The 12012-nt window shown below is 44.4% G+C and overlaps 1 protein-coding gene across 2 annotated transcripts in view; it reads left to right on the top strand.

Moving 5' to 3' along the window:
• Window positions 1–12012, top strand: part of INSR (insulin receptor) — a 115975-nt gene that overhangs the window by 78718 nt on the left and 25245 nt on the right. For both annotated transcript variants that reach the window (XM_072110402.1, XM_072110395.1), the window contains exon 7: window positions 9549–9675. In XM_072110402.1, coding sequence (XP_071966503.1) covers window positions 9549–9675 — 127 coding nt within the window. The remainder of the gene's footprint in view (window positions 1–9548; window positions 9676–12012) is intronic.

Here is a 12012-nt window from a genome sequence, read left to right as displayed (position 1 = left end):
CTATGTGATGCTCATTGGCTTAAAGAGAATTGTTTACATTCAATCCCTTAAAGGGGTTATGCCACGAAACAATTGACTTCAAAAAGCTGTCAAAGAGGTTAAAATATTTCAAAAATCTATTTGTAAAGGTTACCTGGAATTAAAGATACCTTTCTATGTGTTATTATGATGCGTGTTCAGCCTCTATTCTGCTTCACACAGAGGCAGATGTGGGAGGGGCCAGGCACATGCACAGCACTGACAGCTGCAGTTATTGCACAACTCAGTACTACAGAGCGCTCAGCCTTCAGAGTCTCCTTCCACCTGCTGTGCTCAAATAGTCCCTGCATTACTGATCCAATAGAAGTCCAACAGAAATGTGTCATACGCCCCATGTTAAAAGTGCACCAAAAAAAGTTGGTGCAGTCTGTCAAAGCAGTGCAGGGGGCACCAGATTCATGAAGAACGTGCGCTAGAAATCCTGAATCTGGCGCCCTCTGCACACTACACAGGACACCTCACATAGTACACATGTACTATGTATTCTCACAGCATCATGGTCGGTCCGGCTGACATGCATGGATGCATAGATAAATAGGTGACAGCTTCTCGCATGTTACTGATCTTTAGCTACTTCCCTGCTAGTCAGGCACAGGGGCCCCTTTGCAGAACAGCAGGGTAACATGGAGGGACAGTGAATGGTGGAGAGTACAGGAGGAGGATGCATCAGGAGAGGTCAGAGCTCAGCCTGTTACTTGTGTTATCTCTGCAGCCTCCTGTGTGACCTGACTAATGGTGGAGGGAGGAGAGGGCTGCCATATTGCTATGATCCATGTTAGGGGAGGACTCTCCTCTGGGCAGCAGACAGTCATGTATGTCTGCAGTTACCTTGTATCTGCTGCTGGAAGCAACTGTGGAGCAGTGGAAATCACCTCATTCACTGGTGTAGACGGCTGAGCTCTCTGCCCCTTGTCTCACTTCCTATTGGCTGCAGTGTGTCAGGTGATCTCTGAGTGTGAAGAGGAGCTGTGAGCCCTTGGAGTGATCTGTAGTGCAGAGCAGCTGGGGGAATCCCTGTGGCAGACTAGGCCAGATCAGCTGTTGCTCAGGACGGGACACAGCTACCACTAGAGGGTGCCAGCAACCATAACAAGAGGAGTTATCTCAGTAAGGCTGCAGATTTTGTAATAAGTGTCAATGGTGAAAGTACTTGTAACAATGCATTGGACCCAATTACAGCCATGTGCTATGGTGACACAACCCCTTTAACGATCAGGCCCTTTTTTATTTTTCACTCTCCAGCTTCAAAAATCCATGAGTTCTTTATTTTTCCATGTAGATACCTGTGTGAGGGCTTGTTTCCTGCATAATAAATTGCACTTCATAGTGACGGTATTTAATATTCCATAACTTTGGGCACTATTTTCCCTTATGGGGTAAAACTCTGGGGAAAAAACATTATCATATTTTGATAGATCCAACATTTTGGGACACAGCAATAACTAAAATGTTTAGGATTTTTACTGTTTCTATCAGTTCTAAGGAAAGGGGGGCGATTTGCATTTTTTTTTTTTAAATTAATTATTTATTTATTTTTACTTAATGTTAACCTGTCACCAGGAAACCCATTTTTAACACTCCCCCCAGTCCCTACAGAGCATAGTACATACACTGCCGAAGTGTTTTTGTATTAAAAATTGGTTTTACAGAAAAAAAAGATATGTTATATTGTACCTTTCATTAGCATCTGCTGTGTGACTAGGCACTCGTCCACTGGGAGTGGCTGGAAAGGAGCAGTTTCCTGCCCACACTCGGGATTGGCTGTAGAGTAGCAGGGGGCGTTGCTAACCCAAGTGATGGGTGTTTTCATATATTTGAAAAGGACTCATGGAGAAGCTGTTTCCCAAGGGTGGGGGTGGGGAACTGCTCCTTTCCAGCCACTCCCAGTGGACGAATACCTGGTGAAAGGTACAATATAACATATCTTTTTTTCTGCAAAACCTATTTTTTTTATACAAAAACACTTTGGCAGTGTATGTACTATGCTCTGTGGGGACTGGGAGAGTGCTAAAAATGGGTCTCCTGGTGATCCTTATCTGATCCTACCATATACTGCCGTATTACAATATGGCAGTATATGGGAATTTTACACATTATCTATTACAGTGTGCAAATTGTACATTGCAATTGATGAGTTAAAACCAGACACCAAGGCCTCATCTTTACCTGTATGCCAACCCTGTGGGGATACTTTTTGCACTCTTATTTGTAGTTCATTATTTATGGAGGAATGGTGTGAAATAAAAATTAAATTCAGGATTGTGTGTGTCCAGTGTTATATTATAGCCACATTAGGTAAAAAGGATAGAATGTTCATCCTCCCTCGTTATGTAAAAAAACGGCGCTCAATATCAGGGGAGCATGTGTGGTCTCAGATATAATTTCATGTTATCCTTTTCCAAAATTGTGCTACAATCTGTGCACCCTCTCTATAATGCTCGCTAAGAGTCTGGATGGGGGACACACTTCAGAGGACTATAACATTGGATCCCTGGCATCTGTTTTACCGCCTTCATTTTGTGTTAGAATGTGTTTCTAGGTGCCAGGGAACCAGAGATATCAACTCTTTAAGAAACAGTAGGAAGTGATTTAAAAAATGGAAAAATCATGCTTTCATCCTCTTTTGGATGAATAAAAACAGGAGCCAGGGATCCAAGTTATGGCTCCTGGAATCTCATACGTCCTTGGCCCCTTGTGACGACGTATGAGATATGTCCTTGGCGATAAAAGGGTTAAAACATAGTGTAAATCATACTTGTAGGTGGACCAGTAGTTTTATTATATACAGGCAGTCCCCGGGTTACATACAAGATAGGGTCTGTAGGTTTGTTCTTAAGTTGAATTTGTATGTAAGTCGGAACTGTATATTTTATCATTGTAATCCCAGCCAGAACTTTTTTTTGGTCTCTGTGACAATTGGATTTTAAAAATGTTGGGTTGTCATAAGAACCAGGATTAACAATAAATCTTCATTACAGACACCAGTGATAACTGTTACAGCTGATTATTGTAGCCTTGGACTAAAGTACAATAAATTACCAATATCCAGTGGTCCGTTTGTAACTAGGGGTCGTATGTAAGTCGAGTGTTCTTAAGTAGGGGACCGCCTGTAGTTCTGAGTGCTTATAATAAAAATCCATGAATCTGTCACAACACTTTGTTACCCATTTAGCAACCACTTTATGCTTCTTCCAGGGCTTGATTCTGATGTTGTACTGAATACCTTATATACACACCCATATCCTCCAAAAAGCATTCATTATGTTAAATATTTATTAAATTTAGAACATCTATTTTTATTATTTAGCTGCAGCGTACATAATCTGACTAATAATTCCTAACGCCATCCGAAATACACCTGTGTTTGCAGAGCCGGATCATAGGGGCCCCCACCACTTCGCCTTTAAGAGGGGCCCCCACCAAATTGGGGCGATTCGGGCGGTCGCATGACCGCCCGAATCGCCAGCAATATATTCGGCGCCGGGCTACCCGGGCCGCGGGCCGAATCCCGCCGATGTTTCTGCCTTTAGTCTATGGCAGAGCGAGGGAACAATAAGTTCCCTGCTCTGCCATAGACGATCCAATGTAAATGAAGATGGCGGCGCCCTGCCGCTGGGTCACGGCGCCGAGTGTGACGTCACAGCATGTGACGTCACCGCGGCGCGACTCACGGCGCGGGCTGTAGCAGGGCGCCGCCATCTTTGTTTACATCCGATCTCCACCCTAACAACGCGAGGGTGTATATAGTTATTATAGGGGCACTGTATATAGTTATTATAGGGGGTGTATATAGTTATTATAGGGGCACTGTATATAGTTATCATAGGGGAACTGTATATAGTTATTATAGGGGGGTGTATATAGTTATTATAGGGTGTACATAGTTATCATAGGGGTCTGTATATAGTTATTACAGGGAACTGTATATAGTTATTATAGGGGGGTGTATATAGTTATAGGGGTCTGTATATAGGTTTTACAGGGAACTGTATATAGTTATTATAGGGGAACTGTATATAGTTATAGGGGGGTGTATATAGCTATAGGGGACTGTATATAGTTATTATAGGAGGACTGTATATTGTAATTGTTATACAGTTATTATAGGGGTGTATATAGTTATCATAGGGGCACTGTATTTAGTTGTTATAGGGGGGTGTATATAGTGATTACTGGGAACTGTATATAGTGATTGCTGGGGGAGCTGTATACAGTGATTGTTGGGGAAGCTGTATATAGTGATTGCTGGGGGAGCTGTATATAGTGATTGCTGGGGGAGCTGTATATAGTGATTGTTGGGGAAGCTGTATATAGTGATTGTTGGGGAAGCTGTATATAGTGATTGCTGGGGGAGCTGTATATAGTGATTGCTGGGGAGCTGTATATAGTGATTGCTGGGGGAGCTGTATATAATGTTTGCTGGGGGAGCTGTATACAGTGGTTGCTGGGGGAGCTGTATACAGTGGTTGCTGGGGGAGCTGTATACAGTGATTGCTGGGGGAGCTGTATACAGTGGTTGCTGGGGGAGCTGTATACAGTGGTTGCTGGGGGAGCTGTATATAGTGATTGCTGGGGGAGCTGTATATAGTAATTACTGGGAGCTGTATATAGTGATTGCTGGGGGAGCTGTATCTAATGTTTGCTGGGGGAGCTGTATACAGTGGTTGTTGGGGAGCTGTATACAGTGATTGCTGGGGGAGCTGTATACAGTGGTTGCTGGGGGAGCTGTATGTAGTGATTGCTGGGGGAGCTGTATACAGTGATTGCTGGGGGAGCTGTATATAGTGATTGCTGGGGGAGTTGTATATAGTGATTGCTGGGGGAGCTGTATATAGTGATTGCTGGGGGAGCTGTATATAGTGATTGCTGCGGGAGCTGTATATAGTGATTACTGGGAGCTGTATACAGTGATTACTGGGAGCTGTATATAGTGATTGCTGGGGGAGCTGTATATAGTAATTACTGGGAGCTGTATATAGTGATTGCTGGGGGAGCTGTATATAGTGATTACTGGGAGCTGTATACAGTGATTGCTGGGGAGCTGTATATAGTTATTGCTGGGGGAGCTGTATACAGTGATTGCTGGGGGCTGTATATAGTGGTTGCTGGGGGAGCTGTATACAGTGATTGCTGGGGGAGCTGTATACAGTGGTTGCTGGAGGAGCTGTATATAGTGATTACTGGGAGCTGTATACAGTGATTGCTGGGGAGCTGTATATAGTTATTGCTGGGGGAGCTGTATACAGTGATTGCTGGGGGCTGTATATAGTGGTTGCTGGGGGAGCTGTATACAGTGATTGCTGGGGGAGCTGTATACAGTGATTGCTGGGGGAGCTGTATACAGTGATTGCTGGGGGAGCTGTATATAGTGATTGCTGGGGGAGCTGTATACAGCGATTGCTGGGGGAGCTGTATACAGCGATTGCTGGGGGAGCTGTATACAGCGATTGCTGGGGGAGCTGTATATAGTGATTGCTGGGGGAGCTGTATACAGTGATTGCTGGGGGAGCTGTATATAGTGATTGCTGGGGGGGAAGTATACAGTGATTACTGGGGAGGCTGTAGATAGTGATTGCTGGGGGGGAAGTATACAGTGATTACTGGGGAGGCTGTATATAGTGGTTGCTGGGGGAGCTGTATACAGTGATTGCTGGGGGCTGTATATAGTGGTTGCTGGGGGAGCTGTATACAGTGATTGCTGGGGGAGCTGTATACAGTGATTGCTGGGGGAGCTGTATATAGTGATTGCTGGGGGGGAAGTGTACAGTGATTACTGGGGAGGCTGTAGATAGTGATTGCTGGGGGGAGCTGTAGATAGTGATTGCTGGGGGGAGCTGTATATAGTGATTGCTGGGGGAGCTGTATATAGTGATTGCTGGGGGAGCTGTATACAGTGATTGCTGGGGGAGCTGTATATAGTGATTGCTGGGGGAGCTGTATACAGTGATTGCTGGGGGAGCTGTATATAGTGATTGCTGGGGGGGAAGTATACAGTGATTACTGGGGAGGCTGTAGATAGTGATTGCTGGGGGGGAAGTATACAGTGATTACTGGGGAGGCTGTATATAGTGGTTGCTGGGGGAGCTGTAGATAGTGATTGCTGGGGAGCTGTATATAGTTATTGCTGGGGGAGCTGTATACAGTGATTGCTGGGGGCTGTATATAGTGGTTGCTGGGGGAGCTGTATACAGTGATTGCTGGGGGAGCTGTATACCGTGATTGCTGGGGGAGCTGTATATAGTGATTGCTGGGGGGGAAGTGTACAGTGATTACTGGGGAGGCTGTAGATAGTGATTGCTGGGGGGAGCTGTAGATAGTGATTGCTGGGGGAGCTGTATATAGTGATTGCTGGGGGAGCTGTATATAGTGATTGCTGGGGGAGCTGTATACAGTGATTGCTGGGGGAGCTGTATATAGTGATTGCTGGGGGGGAAGTATACAGTGATTACTGGGGAGGCTGTAGATAGTGATTGCTGGGGGAGCTGTAGATAGTGATTGCTGGGGGAGCTGTATATAGTGATTGCTGGGGAGCTGTATACAGTGGTTGCTGGGGGAGCTGTATATAGTGATTGCTGGGGGAGCTGTATATAGTGATTGCTGGGGGGGAAGTATACAGTGATTACTGGGGAGGCTGTATATAGTGGTTGCTGGGGGAGCTGTAGATAGTGATTGCTGGGGAGCTGTATATAGTTATTGCTGGGGGAGCTGTATACAGTGATTGCTGGGGGCTGTATATAGTGGTTGCTGGGGGAGCTGTATACAGTGATTGCTGGGGGAGCTGTATACCGTGATTGCTGGGGGAGCTGTATATAGTGATTGCTGGGGGGGAAGTGTACAGTGATTACTGGGGAGGCTGTAGATAGTGATTGCTGGGGGGAGCTGTATATAGTGATTGCTGGGGGAGCTGTATATAGTGATTGCTGGGGGAGCTGTATATAGTGATTGCTGGGGGAGCTGTATACAGTGATTGCTGGGGGAGCTGTATATAGTGATTGCTGGGGGGGAAGTATACAGTGATTACTGGGGAGGCTGTAGATAGTGATTGCTGGGGGAGCTGTAGATAGTGATTGCTGGGGGAGCTGTATATAGTGATTGCTGGGGAGCTGTATACAGTGGTTGCTGGGGGAGCTGTATATAGTGATTGCTGGGGGAGCTGTATATAGTGATTGCTGGGGGGGAAGTATACAGTGATTACTGGGGAGGCTGTAGATAGTGGTTGCTGGGGGAGCTGTAGATAGTGATTGCTGGGGAGCTGTATATAGTTATTGCTGGGGGAGCTGTATACAGTGATTGCTGGGGGCTGTATATAGTGGTTGCTGGGGGAGCTGTATACAGTGATTGCTGGGGGAGCTGTATACCGTGATTGCTGGGGGAGCTGTATATAGTGATTGCTGGGGGGGAAGTGTACAGTGATTACTGGGGAGGCTGTAGATAGTGATTGCTGGGGGGAGCTGTAGATAGTGATTGCTGGGGGGAGCTGTATATAGTGATTGCTGGGGGAGCTGTATATAGTGATTGCTGGGGGAGCAGTATACAGTGATTGCTGGGAGAGCTGTATATAGTGATTGCTGGGGGAGCTGTATATAGTGGTTGCTGGGGGGGATGTATACAGTGATTACTGGGGAGGCTGTATAAAGTTATTGCTGGGGGTCGGTATATAGCGATTGCTGTTCCCTGTCTGGACTACATTCAATGGGGGCCTCCACCATGTTTTGCGCCCAGGGGCCCCCACCAACCTTAATCCGGCCCTGTGTGTTTGGACCACCGTTATCTTTTGCACTAAAATGATAAGGGAAGTCTAATAGATCCATCAAAATGACACCTTCAGAAGGAGCATACAGGCAGTCCCCGGGTTACATACAAGATAGGGTCTGGAGGTTTGTTCTTAAGTTGAATTTGTATGTAAGTCGAAACTGTATATTTTATAATGGAAGTTCGAGACAATTTTTTTTCTTTTGCCCCAGTGACAATTAGAGTTTCAAAATTTTTGGTGTAATTGGACCAAGAATTATCAATAAAGCTTCATTACAGACATCTTACAGCTGATCATTGCAGTCTGGGACTATAGTAAAGCATCCAGAGAGCTTCACCAGAGGTCACAGTGGGCAGAGGGGTCCGTCTGTAACTATGGGTTGTCTGTAAGTCGGGTGTCCTTAAGTAGGGGACCGCCTGTATTCCTTAAGCTAATTCTCTCAAGGAACGCTTATTACAAATTCACTATTAATAATTTATGTGCATAATATTTGATATACCATCCCTCAATATGTATCATACCTCACAAATCCTTAAAATGATAGTCAATGTGCATGTGCCCTAACATTACCAGCTGTATAGCATAATGTTATAATTCATATGTATGATACATATCAGTACATCAATATATTGGGAGCTAAGCAAATGGCTTCTTATCACCCTTTCATGAGATGATTGAAAAGTTTAAAAGCAGTCATAGCTTGGGATCATGGAATGGAAATGTGTCCCTTTTATGATTATGGTAGGTGGGTAGTTAACCCCTTACCGACATGTGATGTAATAGCATGGGCGCCGCCATCTTCCCAAGGATCAGCGCTCCCCGGGACATCATTTGGGGAGCGGCGATCCGTCGCCATCTTCCGAAGACCCGAGGCTGCTTCAGGTTAACCTATTCATTACAATGTGCTATCAGCACATTGTAATAAATGAGGAGTAAAATCCCCATATACTGCCATACTGTAGTATGGCAGTATATGATAGGATCGTACAGACAACCTTTGGTTAAAGTACCCTAGGGAGTCTGAAAAATGGTAAAAGTAAAAAAATATATAATTAAAAAACCTAAAAACTCAAATCTCCCCCCCCCCCCTTTCCCTAGAACTGATATAAATAAAAATAAACAGTGAAAATCATAAACACATTAGGTATGGACACGTCCGAAAACTGCATGATCCTTTAGTTCTCAGTAACTCCTGCTCCCAGTGATGATGTAACTGACTCTCCTGCTCTGTTACCATAGTAATGATGTGTAACTGTCATCAGTGCACATTACCTCACCGAGGTGACATCCCACCACCACTTTGGCCATACAGGATGCACCACAACCAGCCGACTACAGCCAAACTTAGTGGATATCACATGACCTGCCCAAGTAGCTGCAGGACCTGTGATGTGGACATGTGACCAGTCGCCATTGTGTGTCCTGTGTCTGCTCTGCGCAGAGAAAATCAATGGACTGATTAAAGGGCCAGTCGCATTTTTAATTCTTCATTACATAGTACTGTATGTCACCAGCATTTTCTGCTAAGGGGAGCAAATTATAAATAACAACTATTTACTCTTTAGCTTATATTTTAAGTACCCATTTGTATATGAATTACGCTTATTCCTGGAACACCCCTTTAAATACTGACATCACAATTTTCCCAATGCAGTTTTATCTTCACCAAAACTCCATATGTAAAAAAATACTACTACCGTATTTCTTTATCAATAATTGTCCATCAGTTCTTATGCACTCGCCAATCTTTTTACAGGTGAGACTGATGTGCTGCGCTTCAACTCTATAAAATCAAGCTATGATAAGGTATTGATAAGATGGGACCCATACTGGCCACCAGACTACAGAGATTTGTTGGGATTCATGTTTCATTATAAGGAGGCGTAAGTATTCATAGTCCTCAGCCCCTCTTTTTCTATTGGAGTACAGTGGAACCTTGTATTACAAGCATAATTAGTTCTGGGAATTATTTACCAATCTAAAGTGCTCTTCTATTAAAGCAAGATTTACAATGGGAAATAATTGAAATACAGATGAATACAATGAATGAATACCTTGGATTACAGGCAAAATTGTTACTCATGATCCAAAGCGCTCATATATCCCATAAGAAATAATTGCTTTAGGGAATTTTACTCATAAAAATGTTTTTAACTTTATTTTTTCCCTTTCCTTTGACTTGGACAAGTGTTCGTTTGATTGCTTCCACACAGCCACATCATCTGCAGCCACATGGCTGGGCTACAACACACACACAGCCACATTTCACACCCTGCCGCTAGCCCCATCCCCTCTACATGCAAGGTCCTTCAGAATTACTCATGTCACGACCAGCATGGAGACGGAGAGAGGCTCCTACTCTCCCTGAGATCTGCTGAAGCACCTTGACTCTGATTGATGGAGCGGTGTACAGTGACTAGCTGCAGGAAGTCCTAGTTTTGAGGGGAGGGGAAGACGTAATGGTCTTATTGCTCATTAACAGAGTTAAATTTTTTGTTACAAAAGTGTCTTGCAAAACACTCATTGACCTGGTAACTTGTGACCCAAGGTTCCACTGTATTTTTATACTGTGCATCTGATTTTGTTTTTCTTTTAACCCCTTAAGGACGGAGGGTTTTTCGCCTCATTTCTCGCTCTCCAACTTCAAAAATCCCTAACTTTTTCATTTTTCCGTGTACAGACCTGTGTGAGGGCTTATTTTGTGCGTAACGAATTTTACTTTCCCGCAATGTTATTTATTTTAACATGCCGTGTACTGCGAAGCTGAAAAAAAATTCCAAATGTGGAAAAATTGAAAAAAAACCGCACGTGCGTCACGTTCTTGTGGGCTCAGTTTTTACGACTTTCACTCTTCGCTCCAAATAACATGCCTACTTTATTCTTTGGTTCGGTGCGATCGCGGTGATACCAAATTTATACAGGTTTTATTGTGTTTTAATACATTTTCAAAAATTAAACGAATGTGTACAAAAAAGAAAAATTTTTTTTTGCCATCTTCTGACGCTAATAACTTTTTCATACTTTGGCGCACGGAGATGTGTGAGGGGTCATTTTTTGCGAAATGAGGCGACGTTTTCATTGCTACCATTTTGAGGTCTGTGCGACATTTTGATCATTTTTTATTTCATTTTTTATGTTATGTAAAAAGGTGTAAAAGTCGCATTTCGGACATTTGGGCGCCATTTCCCGCCTCGGAGGTCACCGCCGGCCGTAACCGTTTTTATATTTTGATAGATCGGGCATTTTGGGACGCGGCGATACCTAATATGTTTGTGATTTTTACTGTTTGTTATGTTTTATATCCGTTCTAGGGAAAGGGGGGTGATTTGAACTTTTAATATTTTATTGATTTTTTTTATTTTTTAAACTTTTTTTTTTCTTTTTTTTTCACTATCTTTTAGACCATCTAGGGCAGTGATGGCGGACCTTTTAGCGGCCGAGTGCCCAAACTGTAACTCAAACCCCCCACCCCTTCCTTATTTATCGCGAGGTGGCAACAAAAAATAAAGCAGTAACTTATTGATCCCTATTTCTCAACAACTTTTAATCATATTGGCCTCCTGAGGACAGCAACACAGTAGAAAGATGGAAAATGTGCATTATTCTAGCTTCTTTCCAGTGTCCCTCTGCAGAGAATCGTGGGGCCCAGTCTACTCATTCTCCCTTTTCCTACAGTCCCAAGTAGCGAATTCAATATCACTTTAAGATTTTTTGAGTCCTGTCTGATGTGCTGGGGCGATGGCCCGGGTGCCCACAGAAAGGGCTCAGAGTGCCGCCTCTGGCACCCGTGCCATAGGTTCGCCACCACTGATCTAGGGTACATTAACCCTAGATAGTCAGATCGCTGCTACCATATACTGCAATACTACAGTATTGCAATATATGGCATTTTTGCAGCACATTCATTACAATGAGCCACTGGCTCATTGTAACGAATATGCAGCTGCCAGATAGCCTCGTGTCAAAAGAAGACACGAGGCTACCATGGCAACCGATCGCCGCCCCCCGATGACGTTCGGGGGCGTGGCGATCGAAAAAAAGATGGCGGCACCCGCGCGCCGCCGTCTTTTAAACGCCGCCGGCGACTTTGCCGGCGGCGTTTAGGGGGTTAATAGCCGCGATCGGTGCAGGCACCGACCGCGGTTATTAGCGGTGGGGGTTTTGTGCAAAATGCAAAAACCCCCACCTCTGTATGAAGAGGACTCAGCCCGTGAGCCCTC

The sequence above is a fragment of the Engystomops pustulosus genome, chromosome 1 (genome assembly GCF_040894005.1).
Source record: "Engystomops pustulosus chromosome 1, aEngPut4.maternal, whole genome shotgun sequence".
Taxonomy (NCBI): domain Eukaryota; kingdom Metazoa; phylum Chordata; class Amphibia; order Anura; family Leptodactylidae; genus Engystomops; species Engystomops pustulosus.
Note: the sequence above shows the minus strand (reverse complement) of the source record. Positions and strands in the feature narration are given on the sequence as shown.